This window comes from Pteronotus mesoamericanus, unplaced genomic scaffold, assembly GCF_021234165.1.
Source record: "Pteronotus mesoamericanus isolate MK-2021 breed Mesoamerican mustached bat unplaced genomic scaffold, CSHL_Meso_final contig_101, whole genome shotgun sequence".
Lineage (NCBI taxonomy): Eukaryota > Metazoa > Chordata > Mammalia > Chiroptera > Mormoopidae > Pteronotus > Pteronotus mesoamericanus.
In genome coordinates, this window is record NW_026555001.1 from 22,078,358 (window position 1) to 22,098,853 (window position 20,496).

The window sequence follows — 20,496 nt, forward strand, 5'->3', positions numbered from 1 at the left end:
ACAATCTTTCCTTTAGAGATTATCTTGGCTTTCTTTAAACAGGATGAATTAAACCTTGCTGATTCTGAAGTAGATACCCAAAAACGAGGAAAACAGCATTATGAAGAAAAACAAAAAGAACACTTGAATACTTTAAATAAAAAGAAACGAGAACTGGATATGAAACAAAAAGAACTAGAGGTTATCCATCATTTTTGGTTTTATGTTTTTGATTACAGCTTTAGTCCTGATTTTTAAAGTGCGTTTTCCTTAATGTCATGTTTGCAAACAAGGCAAATTATCTAATGAATATCTGTTTTGTATAAAGTAACAGCTGTTTTGGTAAATTAAGAGTAAAAGAGACTTAAGGGACTCTCAGAGAGTGGGGACTTAAACAGACCAACACGAAGAGGACTTTAGGCAGGACTGCGCCAGTCGGACGCAGTGCCTCTGAGTGATGGTGGAGAGTGGCACTCGCGCTCCGCTAACATAGCTCCTTTAGATGCCTGGTTGGGCAAGTAGATGGCAGCCTTATTGTCAGAAAAGTGCCTCTTGCCTCTTCGTGGTTGGGAGTGGCCTGGGCTGCAGTTCAGCTCCTCCTCTCTGGGCACCCATGTGGACAGCTGTACACATGTTCCTGTTTCTGCAGGAGATTAGTTGAAGGCACCCTTGGTCCACCTAGAAAAGATGGATTCCAACTTCACCTTTATTTACCTTAGGAAATGATTGAAACTGTAATCTGTTGCCTTACTTATTCAAAACTTAAACTGTGTGGAATGTTGTAAATAAAAAACAAGCACTGTGTGTTAAAGTGCTTTGAGTTTAATATTTTACAAACATGAGGGTCTTTTTGTTTTGAGTTTTCAATACTATTTAGTGTTCAGAGTCCATCCTAAAATACACAGAAAGCTACCTCTGACCTCAGTACCCAGGGTGCCAAAGTTCATAACTGCTACTTTGAAATGTGTTTCATTAGGAAGTTGTGGAGGTCTTACAAATTATTAAAGATACGCATAGTAAAGTGATTTTCTCTTGAAGATGTATAATGACTCTGGACTATATTCTCAATGTAAAATTTGTAGAAATAGCATTGATGCTAACTGTAATTAAAATACATTTTGTAGACATAAGTTTAGAATTTTACTTGGTCTGCACTAGTAGTACAATGAGTTGTTATTGCAAAGAAGAGTTTTAAAGATATTAAACATCTCTTATCTTAGGAGAAAATGTCACAAGCAAGACAAATCTGCCCAGAGCGAATAGAAGTAAAAAAGTCTGCATCAACTCTAGACAAAGAAATTAATAGATTAAGACAAAAGATACAGGCAGAACATGCTAGTCATGGAGATCGAGAGGAAATAACAAGGTAAGTAGTTGGTAGCTTTTCTACTTTATTATGTTATTCGTATATATTATCAATACAAAAAATGTTTACATGTAAATTTTAAATTTGGATCAAATGGTGCTGTGGTATATGGTTTATAGCCAAACTACTCTTTCACACATGTATTGTTAATAATCTAACTTTTTTCTTCTGAGTTATTACAAAACTCATTACAGAATGACATTTTCCTGTGAATTTTTACATGCTTTTTCATTGTCCCGTGAATATTTTGGGCATGAGGAATGTTTTTTGTCTTTTTTCATATGACTGTGCAGTCCTTGAAAGATGTCCTCTAATTGTTTCCTGAATGGCTACACGAATAATATTTTTTGTATGTTTTACGTGTTCAAAACTATCTGTCTTTAACTTTGAATTAAAGAATAGTTTAGCCTAATATAAAGTCTTTTGTCTCTTGAATATCTGTTTATGATAGTACTCGTCTCTTAATTCCTATAACTTATCCAGAATGTCAGAATCTGTGATTCTTTCCTGTGGTACACAATGTGATTTTTCCGTGTGTAGATTTAAGTCTTACTTTTTAAGTGTTTTCTTGTATTTTACTTGTAAATATTTTCTATTCTGTTGTTTAACTTTCTTTTTGAAGTCTTCATTTATACATATGTTGTATATCCTTTGTCTTCTCCATATATTTTGTCTAACAATTTTATCTGTTTTTCACCCAATTAGTTTTCTTTTCTCATTTCTGTCTTTGGTGTTTTGTGTTTGCCCCTTTGTATCAGCTTCTCGTTTTGTCTTTATCTTCATTCTCCTGTTGTTCTCTCTCTCTTTTCTTTTCCTTTTTTTTTTTTTTTGGTCTAACCTGCCCTCTTTCCTTGAATACTGCAAATTCTCACTTCACCTCTTGTCTAGTGATCACCTTCTGTTGTTTGTCTAACTATTCTTTCCCTTTTTTTCATTTTTGTGTTGAGGTTCCTTCCTGATAGCACTTGTTTTGTTTTAATTCTTACTGTTCAATCACAGTTTTATTCTGCTCTGCAACATCGTTCTAATGTTTTCTCTGTCTATAGGGGGAGTTTTGCTCTCCCCTCTCCCCATAGATATCTTTGTGTGGGTGCAGTGCTGGTGCCTCTCTTGTTACTCATTTTTTAATTAGTTGGATTTTCCTGGCCTGGGCCTTTGAAGGAGGATGGGACGAGTAGCTGTGGGAGTCTTGGCCAGGGTTGCCTTCCATACTTTGCAGGAACTTTCTCTCCCTTTCTACAGAAGTGGCTGTTGCCCTCTGTAATACCACCTCTGAGGAGCCATGCCTGCTCTGCCTCTTTGTTAGTTCAGCTGGGTTTGGGGGGTGGGAAGAATCCTAATTTCTCTGTTTCTCCATTCCCATACTGGCATCTGTCACTGAGGGAAACATTTCCTGTCTTCCAGTACAACCCCTCACTCTTCGAAGGTGTATGTTTGCTGGCTTCTCTAAGGCCTGCCACCTCTGGGCCCCACCTGGGTACTTTCCTCCTGTGCTTTCTGGGCTTTCCCTATGGCAGGACTTGGTTCCCGCCCAGCCCTGCTAACAGCTCCCCAGGCCAGGGCAGCCCGCGCCCGCTCTGGGGGCGGACTTTGTTTGGAGCGTCATGAAACCTACTGCTGGGCCTCTCAGCACTCCTCTGCGCCCTGTTCTTCCCCATTAAATATATTTGAGAGTTTACTTCTTTTTATGTTTCTTTGAATGGCATTTATTTACTTAATATCTTGTTCATAAAATAGGCAGTACCAAGAAGCAAAAGAAGTCTATCTTGACCTGGACACTAAAGTAAGAACTTTAAAAAGGTTTATTAAATTACTGGAAAAAATAATGACCCATAGATATCAAACGTACCAACAATTTAGAAGGTAAGCGCATTGAAAAAGTATTACTGCATACATATTTTTGGTTTCTCTTTGTTTTTACTTGTCCTGTTTAAATATTAAAAGAACTTTATATGGTTCAAATAGTGAAGAGCTGCCAGTGCCTACCTTGTCAGTTGGTACTTGCAATCCTCTGATTTACACAGAGTTCTGGATTTGAAAGGACCTGTATAGCAAGCCTGTCCAGCTTTTCTGCGCCATTTCTACTCCATTAGCCATCCTTTACTAGATCATTCGTAGATGCCCGGTCATTGGATGCTTACAGAGGTCCTGTGGATGGGAGCTCATTGGTTCTGAAACAGCCCCTTTCAGTCTTGGATGTCATGTGTTCTTACGACATGCAAGTTTTTGACGGGACCCATGAAGGCCGCATCTCAGTTGGTTTATACTGTGGTCAGCGAGATGAGATAGCCTGATGGAAGCGGAGTCTCTACTCTGTTCACTGCCTTTTCTCCAGGCCCCACTACAGAACCTGAAGTCTAGTAGGAACTTGATACATATCGGTTGCGTGAGTCAATGCAGAATTAGAGAAACTGGTATTATTAATGTACCCAGAAATGTACAGGCTCACAGCGACAAATTGACTCCAATACAAATCACAAACAACTGAAATAAACCAGAGGACCAATTAAAGGTAGGGATGGTCCTTGATATCCTTGGATCCAAGGCAGCCCTAGTCTTTACACTTAGCCTCTATTTTCCCAGGAGGAATTCCCTCAGCCACATGCTTTCTACCTGTCTTTATACCCAAACTCTATAGTCTTAAGACAATAGAAATAAAAGAATATATCTAGCTCTAGTGCATACATGGAATTTCAGATAAAACCATAAAGAGCAACAGGCTTTGCATGTTTTACCATATTCTTGAACTGTGGACAGTTTTTGAAATTTGTGTTTCAGTTTTGTTAGGCGGGACCAGAGCAGCCTTTAGTCGAGTACTAAGTTTTTCCTGCCTGTGAAGCAGTGGCCTTCTGAGTACCCTGCCGATGCCCTGTGAGTTAGAAGGTTTTCTACTCCTGCCGGTGGGAACGTGAACTGTCCTGGCTCTGAGGGGCCTTCGGGAATTGCTTCCACTGCTTCCTGGTGTTTCTCTCCCCACGGAGGGACGATCTCCCCACCCACATGCACTGATGAGTGGCACCCGCAGCATGAGCCTCCAGGCCCCTCCGGAGGCCCTCCAGTCTGCACGGCCTTGCACAGACTCCACCTCGTGACCTGGCGGCGCCGTGGCCTCCCCACACGGCTGCTCTGGGTCCACCCTGAGGGAGGCCCCGGGCTCCCCGTAGGTTTCCACCCACCCCGCCCCATCCCCTTTACTCTTTCCGTAAGTAGTAATTTGGGGCAACCATAAGGCTCGGTTTGCGTCCCATCTTTGGGAGATGAGTTTCACTGGAATTGCCTGTGCTGTTTGATATCTGGAGTCTGAAAACTTGTTTCATACATTTTTTCCAGTTCTTTTTATTTGTTTCAGGCAGAAGGGAAAATCCAATGCATATTACTATATTTTTCCAGAAGCAGTAGGATTTATCGTTATCTAGAAAAATTTTATTTAAAATATTTTTCTGTAAAAGTAGCGGTCTTATAGTTTATTACTTTTAATATGTTTCTTTGATGTTTTATATTATTTATTCAGTCTTAGGAGTAAAATAAGAATTACCAAATTTTAAAAATCATTTATTTGTTTACACTGGAGAACCTTGCCATTTTACGAGAAAAGCCTCTTTTTAGACATCCCATGAGTAGAAGCAGTTGAAAAATATGTATCTCTATTAAAAGAAAAAAGTTAACAGAAAATTCTGAAAACAAACCAACAGTGGTCGCTGTGGCACAAAAGAAAACTCAGTCTATCGATATTTTCTCATGTGGAGATTTAATGCAATTTAGAAAGGAAATTAGGAAAGAAAAGAATAAATGATAGTCACTCTGAAGAAATGAGCCTTAGATTAATTAAGGAGCAAAAATATTAAGAAATACAGCTAGTTACCTATCATCCAGATCTTATTTGGTAAATAACCATTCCCCACCCAAAAGGAATCAAGGCTCCTTGGAGAAATGGCTGATTCCAGAGCTGAGCAGGGAAGGTACAGATGAGCCTCTCGCTGTGCAAGAAAGTAAGGAGATGCTCAAAAAACGTGGAGTCGTGATGAAAATGTAGGAGGCGGGATGAAGGGGCTCCTACAGGTGAAATATGGAACAATTTGAGGATCAAAATAAGTGAGGTTAGTAATAGATGGTAACCCAGTGAATAAAATGAGAGCCTGCAGTTCCATTCTGATAAATAGAAAGGTGGATAAGTGAATAAATATTTGAAGGAGGACTTCCTGACAGTAGAATGCCATCTGATAAACAGAGATGGACCTGGGGGCATTTGTACTGGGGCCAGGTCTGCGCAGGGGGTTACAGGTACACAGTGATGAAGAGGTTGCTCTTACCCCTTCTTTTTGCAACTATAAAGTTGAGAGGACAGAAGCAGGTGAATAGGTCTTTTCTCCATTAGCAACACTACTAGAGTTCAGTCCTCACAAGATTTACATCTTCTGTGTTAGGGTCATGGGTTGATACATCCATATGATCCATATGGACTGGCTGAAATAATGGGGTATATTAAATGTGAGATGACATCTTTATTCATTTTATAGATGTTAGTGGTAAAAACGTGGAGGCACAAATGAAATATTAAGGGAGGGGGGGAAGTCACCTAATATCCCACCTATAAAATTGCCAAGCAGTTTGAATATTTTGCCACATTTCTGTCTGGTCTTACATTCCAGTTTAAAGATCATGCTGAATATACACTTCTGTATCTTTATATTCTTTTTAATGCGCTCAATTTTTTTATTTTAAGGTGTTTGACTTTACGATGTAAATTGTACTTTGACAACTTATTATCTCAGCGGGCCTATTGTGGAAAAATGAATTTTGACCACAAGAATGAAACTCTTACTATATCAGTAAGTATCTTAACTTTACATGTTAATTATTAGGAGATGCTTTGCCAAAGTTTTGAAAATTATTAGCTAAAGCTGCCATTTTTTTTTTCTAATTTTTAAAAATATTTTTCTCTCCAGATAACCACATGATTTTCTTAAGATGAAAATTAGGATTTGTATTTCAGTGACAACTGTTTACTTTCTCTTTCTATTCTATCAGTTTCTCTTTTAAATTATGTGGACCATTATAGAAGGTCCATTTTCTCTGGTCTCACTATAGGAAGCCAAGAAAAGATTTCTCAGAGTATATTCTATCCTATGTGATTGTGTTTGTATTACTTATTTTATTAACGTGTACTTAGATCTGGCCTGTCTTCGGTAAAGAGAGCCGCCACATTTGACTTTGTGGAATCTGCCTTTATGGATTCTTTAACAGTCACATGGCACTGAAAGGTAGAGGGGAAGATACAGCAGTAAAATTGTGTGTGTAGTCGGGAGGTCAGGAGCAGCTACCCACTCTAAATAATGGGAGCAAAATTTTCAAGTAATTGCTTACTACTTTTAGTTGCCATAAACTTTATACTTCCATTTTAATACTTAGAATAAATAATCATTTACAATACATAAATACAAGGGACTCATTTAAAATTTTAAAGAATAATAATAATTAAGAAAAAGAATGACAACACATTTAAAAATGATTAAAAGGCTTACACAGGGACTTCATAAATTAAAGTGTCCAAATGGCAAATAAGCACATGAAAAAATGTTCAGTATCATCAGTCATGAGAGAAATACAAATTTATATCATAAGTTACTGTCACATCACTATTGGTGTGACTAAAATGAATGAAACTGGTGATTCTTTGTGTTGCTGAGGGTGCAGACTTAAAACTCTCATACTTTGCCAGTGGCGGTGTAATTTGGTCGAATGAATTTGGAAACTCGTCTGGCAGTATCTGTTAAAGCACCTCCACTCTTCAAAAGCCGGTAAAATTCAGCGCTGTGATTCAAGTCAAAATGGGGGTTGCCTTTCAGGGATTGGTAGTGACCGGGAGAGAGCACAGAGAATCTCCTGAGATGCAAGAAATGTTCTGTCCTGATCTGAGTAGTGGATATTCTGTGTGTGTATTTGTGTTTGTATAAAAATTATTTGAGCTAAACACTTAAGCTTTATTCATTACTATAGAAATAATTTATACTCTAATAAAAATTTTTAAAAAAGAAAGTATTAGGTGTGTTTGGGTAATATATCTCCAGAGCTAATCGTACAAGACAAGTAAAGCTAGATTTTCAAACATTGTCATCCTTGTTGTTCAAAAGAATAATATTGCTTTAAGAATCTAATAATTTAGTCTTCATTTCTCAAAACAGGAAACTGAAACTGAAGTCCCATGATAAGTTAGTAATAAACCAGAAGTAAAATTTAGATCTCCATAATTCAACCAAGGCATTCATTAGATTGGTACAAAATGCAGTTTTGGAGCAAAAGATTGTATCCCGTTGCTTAGTTCTTTTATATGTGTTTTTGTTGTTGCTTATCTGGTTTGACTTTTTACTGCTGGTGTTAGCATTGCTTTTTCATTTAGATTTTCACGGAGGATTCAGACTTACAGATGATAAATATAAAATTTTAGTGTATGTTTGAATTCAGAATTTATGATAAGCCACATGTCTGCCAAAACATGTATGTTAAAATGGTATGATACAAAATTGGCTGGTGCTTTGCTTATTCACCTTCTGTAGCAAATATGTGCATGTGGAATTCTGTCAAAATGAAATGAAACGCTTTCTGATGTTCAAATGTACTATCTTCTCAGGAAATTGTGTGACAGTGTACTATCAAATTTATTAATTGCTATTTTATTGTTCCCATGAGCAGTTACTTATTAAAGGGGATTTTTAAAAATATTTTATGAATATTAGTTTACTGCTGTTGCATTCTCTCCAGTGTGAGCCTATTTAAGCTGGTACCGTGTCTTTTTGACATTCAGTAATTACTTTTAAAGCAACTTAACCACTAGATGTCACTGGAATTCAAATAACAAAAGATTATCTGAGCACTTAGAAGTGTTTGAAAAAAGAAACAAACAAAACAATCCCATTTACAATAGTATCAAAAACAATAAAATACTTAGGGGTAAATTTTAACCAAATAGGTGAAATGTCTGTACACTGGAAACTAGAACACATTGATGAAAGAAGTTGAAGATGACACAGGTAAATGGGAAGATCCATGTTGATGGATCAGAAGAGTTACTATTGTTAAAGTGTCCATACCTTCCAAAGCCTGAATAGATTCAGTTCAGTCCTTATCTAGATTCTAGTGGCATTACACACAGAAATAGAAAAAAAAATCCTAAAATTTGTGTGGAACCATAAAGGACCCTAAAGAGCCAAAGCAATCTTGAGAAAAAAGTACAAATCTGGAAGCAGTCACACTTCTTGATTACTATAACTTTTAACACAGTTTGAAATCTTCTAGAAGAAAACCTAGGGGAGAAGCTCCTTGATACTGGTCTTGGCAATGATTATTTGGATTTGACACCAAAAGTACAAGCTTTGGGTGTACATCCACAGGAGATGAAATCACATCTATACTCCCATGTTCTTGTGGCAGCATCATGTAAAGTAGCTGAGACATATAAACCATCTAACTGTCCATTGACAGATGAATGGATAAGCAAAATGTAATACATACACAGGAATATACTGTAATTTAACCATAAAAATGAAAGGGAATTGACATCCATATGACAACATGGATAAACCTGGAGAATATTATGTTAATTGAAATAAGTCACACAGAATTCCGGCCAAGATAGAGGCATAGGGAGACACACATGGCCTCTTTGCACAACCAAAAGAAGGACAACAACCAATTTAAAGACAGAAAACAACCAGAACTGCCAGAGAACCAAACTGTATTGAAGTCCAACAACCAAGGAGTTAAAGAAGAAACATCTATCCAGACTGGTAGGAGCAGCAAAGATGGGCAGCCAGGGCAGAGAGGACACCTAAAAAGGCGGCAGTTGGCAGAGCAGGTGGTCCCATATTTGCGTGTTCCAAGAGGAACAGCTGGGGAGTGAGTCAGACATGCAACCCAGGGTTCCAGCTTCTGGGGAAATAAAGCCTCAAAACCTCTGGCTTAATAACCTGTGGGGGTTTCAGCGGCAGGAGAAGCTGCTGTTCTCACAGGAGAGTCTGCTGGAGGAGTCCACAGGGTCCTAGAACATACACAAACCCACCCACCCAGGAATCAGCACCAGGGAAGCACCTACAGGGACGCAATTTGCTTTTGGGAAGTGGGGAAAGTGACTGACAGCAGGGAGAGAGCCCAGCAAGGAGCATTGTTCCCTCTCTGGCCTCTCTCCCACATACAGCACCACAACGCAGGGAAATGGGTTGCTCTGCCCTAGAGAAACCTAAAGCTCTGCCCCTTACAATGTAACAGGTGTGCTGAGACAAAGAAATGTGGCCCAAATAAAAGAACAGATCAAAACTCCACCAAAAGAACTAAGCGATGAGGAGATAGCCAGTCAATCAGATGCAGAATTCAAAAGATGGAGAGTTCAAAACACTGGGAAATCAGGATGCTCAAAGAAATGATTGCAAAATAAAGGAAGAAATGAAGGCTATACAAAGTGAAATAAAAATATACAAGGAACCAATGGTGAAAGGAAGGAAAATGGGACTCAAGTCAAGGACTTGGAATAAAAGGAAGAAATAAACATTCAACTGGAATAGAATGAAGAAACAAGAATTCAAAAAAAATGAGAAGAGGCTTAGGAACCTCTGGAAAACAACTTTAAACATTCCAATGTCCAAATCATAGGGATGCTAGAAGGAGAAGAGTAGAACAAGAAATTGAAATTTATTTGAAAAAATAATGAAAGCAAACTTCCCCAGTCTGATTAAGGAACTAGACATACAAGTCCAGGAAGCTCAGAGAGTCCCAAAGAAGCTGGACCTAAGGAGGAACATTCCAAGATGCATCATAATTAAATTGCCAAAGATTAAAGATAAGTAGAGAATCTTCAAAGCAGGAAGAGAAAAGGAGAGAGTTGCCTGCAAAGGAGTTCCCATGAGACTACTAGCTGATTTCTCAAAAGAAACATTGCAAACAAGAAGGGGCTGGAAAGAAGTGTTCAAAGTCATGAAAAGCAAGGACCTACCTCCAAGATTACTCTCTCCAGCAAAGCTATCATTTAGAATTGAAGGGCAGATAAAACGCTTCCCAGATAAGATAAAATTAAAGGAGTTCATCATCACCAAGTCCTTGTATGAAATGTTAAAGGGACTTACCTAAGAAAAAGAATAAGATCTAATAAACTATGAACAGTAAAATGACAACAAACTAACAACTATCAACAACTGAACCAAAAATAATAAAAACAAACTGAGCAAACAACTAGAACAGGAACAGAATCATAGATAAGGAGATCACATGAAGGGTTAACAGTGGGGAGGAGGAGAGGGGAGAATGGGGGAAAAGGTACAGAGAATAAGAAGCATAGATGGTAGGTACAAAATAGACTGGGAGAGGTTAAGAATAGTATAGGAAATGAAGAAGCCAGAGAACTTAATGTGTACAATCCATGGACATGAACTAAGGAGGGAGTGCTGGCAAGAACGGAGGGAGATACCAGGCAGAGGGGGATAAAGAGAAAGAAAAAGAAAATATACTTAAAAAGAAAAGTCACACAGAGAAAGACAGATACTCTATGGCATAACTTATGTAGAATCTAAAAGAGCCAAACTCTTGGTAGCAGTAGAGTGGCGGGCGCCTGGTGTAGGGCGTGGGGGAGCAGGTGAAGGTGGTTAGAGGGCACAGATTGTGTAAGATAAAGAGGTTCGTCTCTCTTCTCTTCTTCAAGCTTCATAGTTGCAGGTTTTCAACCCATTTTGAGTTGGCTTTCGTGAGTGGCTTTAACATTTGGGTCCAGATTCATTCTTTTGCGTGTGGATACCCAGTTTTTCTTGTACCTTTTCTTAAAGAGATTATTCATTCTCCTTTGTGTTTTCTTGGCACCTTTATCAAATATTAGTTGACCATGTATTCATGGATTTGTTTCTGAACTCTCAGTTCTGTTCCATTGGTCTATGGCGCCTATTTTTATGCTAGTACAAAATGATGATTCTCATCAACAATACTGCATTCTCACTTTTGAAAGTTGCTCAGAGAGTAGATCTCAAAAATTCTTACCACCAGAAAAGGTAACTGGGAATTGATGGATGGGTTAACTAACTAACCTTGTGGTAATCGTTTTGCAATATATACATATATCAAATCATCACATTGTAAACCTTAAACTTACACAATGTTATATGTCAGTTTTAGCTCATTAAAGCCAGAGGGGAGAAAAAAAACTATAAAAACACCGGAAAGACTAGTTTAAATTATTTTAATCAGTAACATTTACCTAACATTGGCATTTTTTTTTATTAAACTTTCAGAATTTTGGTATGTTAGATCCAGTTACAGTGAGGAAATGTTTCAATTTGATTTTCCTTACAGTAAAACAAAAACCGCTGTCATAGCTCACTGTTTTACTTTAAAATATTTTAAATGGATTAGATGTTATTTCCACACAACTGGTTTTATTCTTTCTAATTATTTTAAACTATAAACCCTTTCTTTCTAATGCTAGGCAACCATTTTGTAAAGAATTTAATACCTTTTTCTGTACTTTTTTTTTTTTTTTGTTAACTCATTCAAGGTGCAGCCTGGAGAGGGAAACAGAACCGCCTTCAACGACATGAGAGCCTTATCGGGCGGGGAACGCTCTTTTTCCACCGTGTGCTTCATTCTTTCTCTGTGGTCCATCGCTGAGTCTCCTTTCAGATGCCTGGATGAGTTTGATGTCTACATGGTAGTGTTAAATTTGAAATTCTCTCATTTTGGGGCGTGGCATGGATATGTATTTTGAATGGAAGCAATTCTCTCTTTAGTTTTACCCAAAATAGAAAAGATCCTGCCAGGCACTTTAGCCTATGATTGGTGATCAGGGAGGATTAAACTAAAGAGTAGTATTTCTTTTCTCGCTGCGATACTGCACCTTCGGAGATCCTGTCCTTGTCCTGACTGCGCCCTCTCTCCCGTCGGGCTGTCCTTCCTCCCCACCGGATGGACTCCCCTTCGGCCTCTTCCCAGGGTGCATCTCCATCTTCCGATTGGACAGAGTTGTAAGGGGTCGCCAGCCCTGCTTGGACCCCCTGCAGCCCTGTTCGGTCCTTCCCTTCCTTCACAGCTGCTTTTCAGAGCGCTGCATACGTGACACAGGGAGTAGGAACATTGGGCTTTGAAGCTTAAAATCCAAAGATTGAGACCTACCTCTGCCACCAGTTACCCAAGTGACTTTGGGCAAAGCGTTTATCCTTTTCAGGGCTCAGTTTCTTCATCTGTAAAGTAAAGCTCTTCATCCTTCCTGCCATGCAGGGTTTTAGTGAGGCTCCTGTCTGCATGGTGCACGTAGTCATTTTCCCAAACGAGCTATTATTAATCATTCTCTTCGCTTCTTCATGCCTTGTTCTTTCCCATATCCACTGTAATCTGGGTTTAGACTCCTCCACCAAAGCTGGTTCTGCAAAAATCGTAAATGAACTTTTAATCTTACTTGAAGTAGCTGCTACCACAGACCTATCCTTGATCTCCTAACCTGGATCTTTCTGCTGGTTTCCATGTTCCTCCTCCCTCATTCCGGTGCTTCTACTTTGTTCTCCATCTGCCAGCCCTGAAATGTTTGAGGTCTTCTGTTTGTTGTTTATTTTTTACACTGTTACTGATTTTCCTGTGTACCTCCCCCTCACCGCACATACATATAGTTCCCAAAACTGCCACCTGCATTTGGAAACCTGCCAGATCTAGGTGTCTCACCCTGACGTCTCCCTTGCCCTTAGGCCCAGCTGCTCCCTATCCGACATAATCTAGTAAACGGCCTGCATCTCTCCAGCTTGTCGTGTCTGAGACTGAATTTGTCTTCCATCCCAAGCCTCTTCCTTTTCATCAGTTCCCTACCTCGATTAGTGGCAAATTGCCGTTACCTTTCATATCTTGTAACTGCAAAACTTTGATTTATCTGTGATTTTTCCATTCCTCCTGTACATTAAGTCTGACCTCTCTGTGTCCCTCTTCCTCTTCTAAAATGTCTCCCTAATCTCTGCCCTCTTCTCCCCGTTACCTGTCATCGCTGTCCCCTCCTCGCCTTCACCTGTCGTGATCGCCTCCTGTCCAGACTCCCAGACTCTAACCTTGCCGCTCCTTCAGCTTCTCCTTCACCATTTTGGCAGGTGTGTATTTCCAATGTAAATTGGGTTTTGGTCCTTCAGTGGTGTAAAACCCCTCGTTGGCTACTTACCCTGTCTGGGATAACCGTTAGTTCTGTTGGGTGACGTGGAGCTGTTTGCGATCGCCCGGACACTGTGCCCCTGCTTGCTGCACCCTTCTTCACGGCGCCTCGCACCCCTGCTCAGGCCGTGGTTCGGGTGTTGCCTTTATGTGGCCTTCAGGACCTTTGCCGGCCGGGCAGAATCGGTGAGGACCCTCTCAGAGCACCCTGAGCATTACCTCACATTAACTCATACTATTATTTTTATAGTTTATGTCATAAAATATGTTATTATATGATACATATTTTTACTATTACATTTTTTGTCTATGCTTTTTTATTTAGTTGCAGTCCCTCTTATCATGTCTGAACCTCTCACCAATCTAATCTTTTTGAGGTTATAAACTCTCTTCATATTTCTGTCTCCTAATGCCTAACCCATAATAAGCATTTAAAAATGCTTATTCATGAATCAGAATTTATACTTGTGAGTGCTAGATAATCTTTCAAGTGTCATTTTTTTCCAGCATGATATCATTACTGATGATGTTAGAAATTCGTCTAAGAATTTGCTTCAAAACTAACTCACAAATCTTAGAAGGTGATCGTTCTTTTGTGCATTATTTTAATCCAAAGTGCCATTATGCCATCTCATCACCCATCTTATTTGTCATATTTGATTCAGAACAACGTCTTTCTCTTTCAGAAATTTAGAGGGTCTTAATCAGAATGGCATTTTGCCCTGTTGGAATTATTCAGAAAAATGTACCCAAGTTCTAAGAAAGGAAAAGTGAATAAATATTTTCGGTGCATTGGCAGCTTTGTTACTAAATGATAGGCCTCCCTGGGGCAGTGTTTTGAAAGGAGAATATTCCATTTGAGCAAGCTCTGGTTATTTTTGTTAACTCTACGTCAGATTACTTAACAGATACGCCTGATGGAAGGATTTGATTATGCAAGCCACTGAGTGGCGTGGGCAGAACTTGGGCCCCCATCTGCCTCCGAAACCCACGTTCTAAGCCAGCATGTGGTGCCTCCACAGGATTTCCAAGCGTCCTTTAACATGCCTGCGTTCATTTGCCTACGCTGTCAGCTTTCAAGGGTGGGAGGGGCACCTCGATTTTTTATTTTTCTATGATTTAACTCAGAAAATGTAAGCACACAGTTTTAATTCATTTTATTTCAAAATATGTTACAACTGAACATTTTTTTTCTATACACCAATGTGCTGTTTAACCTATTTTAAAGATTTGAGAAATTAGTCTGTAAAGCCAAATTGGTTCACATTGTACAAACTGTAGAAGGTGAAGGAGGCAGAACTTTTTAAAACACCTTCATTGAGGGAAAATTTGAGAGACTTAATAAGTTTGCAGTTTAGTCACTTTTGATATGAGTGACTATTACTGTACAAATTAGATTCATTCTGTAATAATTACTTGTGTCTTTGGAATATTTTTTCATTATTTGAATTTCTAAGTATATTTTGGGGAGGGAACCATACTTACAAATACTTTCATTGTAGAAATTACCTGGAAGATAGATGTGTTTGGTTGTTTTCCCTGAATAATTTGGATATTATCTTTTTTATGCTTGGCATCAGAAATAAGGTAGTAGATGATCCCTGGATAAAAATCCAGGAGTTTGCAGTAGCCAGCAGGTACTGTTTCAGAAGAACGTGATTGGCTCAAGAGTGACCTAACCTCGGCCTTTGCTCCCCAGGACATGGTCAACCGGAGGATCGCAATGGACATGATACTCAAGATGGCAGATTCCCAGCGTTTCAGGCAGTTTATCCTGCTTACTCCTCAAAGCATGAGGTAACTTCTAGAACTCTACTCGGAATATATATGTGTCAAGCATGTAAAATGGGAAAAAGGAATCTTTTAACTTTTAAAGTGCAAATGCACACGTGACCCATAATAGGAAAAATTAGTCTCCATACTAGTTCCAGAGATTTAAGATAATTTTTTCTTTGTAAATATTTAAAATTTTGTTTGTGTCATCTCCCTTCCATAACAGAATCAAGTTGATTTGAATGTGATTATTGGCTTGCTACTATTTCTATTTTGAATCTGCTCTTCTATGGTTATCATGGCCAACTAATGTAAAATAGTTTTAGTAATTCCTTTCAGACTAAAGAAACAGTTCGTGATTTCCATAGTCTTGGCTCTTTTCCTAGTAGGTTACAAGTACCAGTCCTTCTAAATAAAGAGCTCACTGCTGTCGCAGCACTAACTGGACACCTCTAAGGTGGCAGGCATGATTTCACTGAGTCGATTCTCTCTCTCTCTCTAAAGTAGCCGCTTTGATTATATGGGGATTTAAATTTGTTATTAGAAATATCAGGTAATTCCTTTTTGTCTAGACAAGAAGAACAAGAGTAAGAAATAGTTGATATATAAATCTTCATTTTTTTTTTCCTCCAAATTGAAAGCTCATAGCATTTATCAGGAAGTTAATTTTTTTTAATAAAAACAAATTATGTCCTTATTGCAAATTATGTTTCTTCTGGAACTTCAGGTATTAGACATACCCCTCTATTATCAGGTAACAGCCATTTAGATTTATATTTTCATGAGGAGTATTAGAATTTTCTTGTAATGCAAAAAATTTTCTTGGGAATCTGAGTAATGAATTCTTCTTCTAGCTCACTTCCATCAAGTCGACTGATCAGAATCCTTCGAATGTCTGATCCTGAACGAGGACAGATGACACTGCCTTTCCGACCTGTGACTCAAGAGGAAGAAGAAAATGGAAGCTGACTTGTCCTCCTGTTGAAAGCCTTGTAAAGGGAAAAGAATCCAGGACTCTTTGATGTAATAAAGTGAAACTAAAGATATTCTAAAAGAGATTCCTTGATATAGACGACCACAATAAAATATGTAAATAAGCCTAGCAAAGCAACAACAACCAGCAATTTAAAGTTACTATTACTTTACTTTGAGAAAATCAGTTTCATAGTACTGGTTTTAAACTTCAGTTTGTTTGTTTCTTTGTTTTATTTTTAACCATCTACTTTTATAGATTCTTTTTCAGAAGTAAAGTTTTGTACATAATATACATGTACATATTTGTTTTGTTTGGGTTCATTTCTATAGAATTTGTAAGAATGAAAATAAACGTTTTGATCCCCTGATTATATTTAGTTCTGCTTTTCAAGAATAGGACATTCTTATCGTAGAGGTGGGGTGCACAGTCCGTCTGTGGACTGGGACCAGTTTACAGTGGATTTATCAGGTTTCTGCTTATGAACTATGAGGGACTTACACAGGACTCTGAAAGCTTTGGTCAGAATCCCTGTACAGGTCATTCTTAACCCTGGAGATATACAACCACAGATTTGGACTTTACTTTTAATTACTGTTTCATCAAATTTAAGATGCTCTTTATGTGACACTTTTACGGAGCACTAAGCATCACCAGCTCTGACACAGTGTCATTCTGTCAGCCCTTAACTGTTGTCCACGCAGCTAAGCGCCTACCTGTGTCAGAAATGGATTACAACAGATTCCTGCACCCTGACCTGTCACGTGCTTGCCTGGTTTAAAATCCCTCAGTGTTCAGTCCAGGAGCGAGCAAGGCCTGGCTGGGCTGAGAGGACACAGGTCAGAGGGGCTACCGACCAGGCTAGGGAGAAGGGCTGGGGGAATGGGGGTGGGGGTTGGCCCCACGGGAGGACAGCCAGGAGCCAAAGGCCATCCTATTGATGGTGAGCTGGCATCACTTACAAAGCACATCCTGATCACAGAGTTGTTCAAAAAGGCATTTCTTAGAATGATAAAATACAGTGTATTGTAAGAAATGGTATTTATGAACTTAAAAAAAAAAATGGGCATGAATAGGACTCCTGCCTTTATTCTCTATGCTTGATACTAGGATTAGTGCTAAACCTCTATAAAAGACATGGATATCCAACAAGAAGCATTCTCTGTATTGCCAGCCATAAATATGTATGGAATTGAAAAGGAGGTATTTTAAGAAAAAGGGCAATATTTTAAAAACAGCAGTACTTCTATAGTTACTGAGAAAAACTGGATTTTGTCTTTTATTTTTGTGGAGGATGGGAGTTTAATGTAGCCTTAAACTGAGATCACTTGGCAGAAGAGAAGTCCAAAACGTGTGCTTTTCTAATCTAAAAACTTAAAGAAAGAGAAATGTATGCTGAATGTTTTAAACATCCCTCACTAACCATACAAGGTTTGATTTTTTTTAAGTTACATTTATAAAAAATTTCTATCAGAACTATTTTAACATGCATGTGCTTTTTCAAATAAAAAATAGACTATACCAAATGCATAAACTTATATTAGTCAAATAAATTCAGTGTCTGAGTTTTTGTGATGGATTTTGAATGTTCTTAATGAGGAATGGGAAATACAATCTTCAGGAATCCATGCATCTCTTATTGAAGCAAAGATTACACATTGCTTTTGTCTTACGAAGTACTGGTTTCAGCTATCATAAGGGAAAACTATATAGTTAATGTTCTAATTAATAGTAACAGAAAGGAAATTGTTCTTTTAAAATATGTATAACTTCTAAAAATGCAACATTTATGTGTCGAGTGACTTCAATACGTAAGACAAGTGACTCCTCAACCCACAGTCGTCAGGAGTGACACAGCTGGGACTGAACTGAGTAACAAAGTCCCAAGGGTGGGGAGGAAACGCTTCCTTAGCTCTTCAATCCTACCTTCTCCAATCTTCGGGGTAGTCGTGACTAAAACCATTCTTAAAGCGACAAATGTCATGAGTTTTAGTAAACCAAGATATAATCAATACAGTTACACTGATAACACTAAAGACTGAAGCATTGCTGTTTTCCTAAATATTTTCCAAGTTTCACTTTTGCCTTCCTCCCATCCTGTGGACTTCTTTTTGCTTGTCTTCAGAATGTCTGGACTCTTTATCTGTGGAGACGAAAAAGCTTCAATTCTGAGAAAGAAACTATGGTCTGGGACTCATGAGCTGGAACAGAAATGTTCCTGACTGCAATGCTAACCTAGTGATCCAGGGAGTCTGATAAAAGTGAGTACAAGTGAGGTGTGGTACAAATTAGTACAATTTTTTTTATGTCCTGAGTCAAGAATTTTTCAGTTAGATTTATGACTCATTTTATGTACCTAAACAGACGCCTATACTTTGACCAACTCAGGTTTTCAGGAAAATTGGTTTGAAACTTAACAGTTCAAAAAGTTTAAGTAGTTAACTGATATATCATGACTTGAGTAAATAACTTTGGACTTGAAGAGATATAAAAATATTAATATAGGAATAGGTGTCGTTAAGAAAGTAATAGCTTTCCAATCTGCCATCTGAGATGGAGTCACGATGCAGATTTTCGTGACAACCCTTATAGGGAAGACCATCGCTCTCGAGGCTGAACCCTCGGATACAATAGAAAATGTGAAGCCCGAGATCCAGGATAAGGAAGGAATTCCTCCTGATCAGCAAAAACTGATCTTTGCTGGCAAGCAACTGGAAGATGGGCGTACTTTGTCTGACTACAACATTCAAAAGGAGTCTACTCTTCATCTTGTGTTGAGACTTCGTGGTGGTGCTAAGAAAAGGAAGAAGTCTTACACTACTCCCAAGAAGAATAAGCATAAGAGAAGGAGGGTTAAGCTGGCTCCTGAAATACTACAAAGTGGGTGAGAATGGCAAAATCAGTCGCCTTCGTCGGAAGTGTCCCCAGATGAATGTGGTGCTGGAGTTTTTATGGCCAGCCACGTTCTCTGACAGACACTATTGTGGCAAACGTTGTCTGACCTAGTGCTTCAACAAACCAGAAGACAAGTAATTGTATATGGGTTAATAAAAGACATGAACTAACATTTAAGAAAAAAAGAAAGTAATAATGTGGATATAAATCAGCTGTTGCAGTCAGCAAATGATTTTTTTTCCTGATTATATGTAATATTGTTACCTATTAAATTTTGGCTCAGTATCTGAATAGAGTCCATAGAAACTAAGGAGGCCTGAGACTACTTACTAGTTGGCAAACTTACAAGAGCCTTTGCTGCCTATCTTTCCTCTAGTTTAAGAGTTTAGAGATCAGTTCATTTAAAAAATTGGTTAGGCTCCTGCCATTTGCTGGCAACTCTCAAGTACTGGGAAATAACTGCTGTGAGTAATAGGCTACATCTGCCCTCAGGGAGCTTCCAGCCTAGTTAGGGAAACAAAACCAGATACAATTTCAGATCATGGTATCTGCTGTGAGTAATCATTCAGGGTAAGAGTTGAAAGTGGAGAGGAGTGGTATTTTGGAAGTCTTCGTGGAAGGTAATTTAAGCAGAGGCCTAAAAAAGAGAAAGGGCTATGGGCAGATGCAATTAGTGCAAAGGCCTTAGGGTGAGAATGAGCTTCATGTCCAGGAGTCAAGGCCAGTAGTGATGGAGACAGCGAGCAAAGGGGAGGTCGGGTTAGCGGATGTGGTTCAGAGGTAGGCAGAAGGAAGCGAGATCCTTTGGGGCCCTAACCACGTTTCTCAGACCTCGTCCAGCGACCGTTTACAAAGACCCCTCCAGCTGCAGTGTGAATAGGCAAGGAGTGGACGATGGCTGACACGGAACGGGCAAGTGATTCGGAGGCTTCTGCAGTGGTCCAGGTGAGAGGCCGCGGTGCCTTGGACTAAGGCGGTCGAGTCAGACGCATTGAAATTTGAAGTCTGGGGCCAGGGGGACTTAGTGATGACAATACGGGAGAGTTGGGGAAATGAATCAAGGATAATTGGCTTGGGGTCTAAAAACCTGGATGGGAGATAGTGCCCTTCATAGAGGTAGGGAAGACTCACAGGTGGAGAACATAATGGCACTTGGTGAGGAGCTACACTGGTCACTACATCTGGTATTCAAGGAAGTAGAAGTACCAAAATAAACATAAATCCAAACCATGTGGCACTGGCTGGAAGGACCTTGAGGAGGGTTAGATTCATGAACACATGCATCTTAAGGGCCTGCAGGAGAGTGCCATCCGAAACGTGATGGGCCTCAAGGATGCTTCTGGTGAGGGATGAA

The 20,496-nt window shown here is 39.0% G+C and overlaps 1 protein-coding gene and 1 pseudogene across 2 annotated transcripts in view; both read left to right on the plus strand.

Moving 5' to 3' along the window:
* Nucleotides 1-17,107, plus strand: part of SMC6 (structural maintenance of chromosomes 6) — a 64,391-nt gene extending 47,284 nt beyond the window's left edge. For both annotated transcript variants that reach the window (XM_054569454.1, XM_054569464.1), the window contains 7 exons: nt 43-180; nt 1,200-1,345; nt 3,083-3,208; nt 6,069-6,174; nt 11,874-12,026; nt 15,201-15,298; nt 16,129-17,107. In XM_054569454.1, coding sequence (XP_054425429.1) covers nt 43-180; nt 1,200-1,345; nt 3,083-3,208; nt 6,069-6,174; nt 11,874-12,026; nt 15,201-15,298; nt 16,129-16,243 — 882 coding nt within the window. In that variant the 3' untranslated portion in view covers nt 16,244-17,107. The remainder of the gene's footprint in view (nt 1-42; nt 181-1,199; nt 1,346-3,082; nt 3,209-6,068; nt 6,175-11,873; nt 12,027-15,200; nt 15,299-16,128) is intronic.
* Nucleotides 17,108-18,811: 1,704 nt separating this feature from the next.
* LOC129065253 (ubiquitin-40S ribosomal protein S27a-like) lies at nt 18,812-19,331 on the plus strand (annotated as a pseudogene).
* The last annotated feature ends 1,165 nt before the right edge of the window (nt 19,332-20,496 follow it).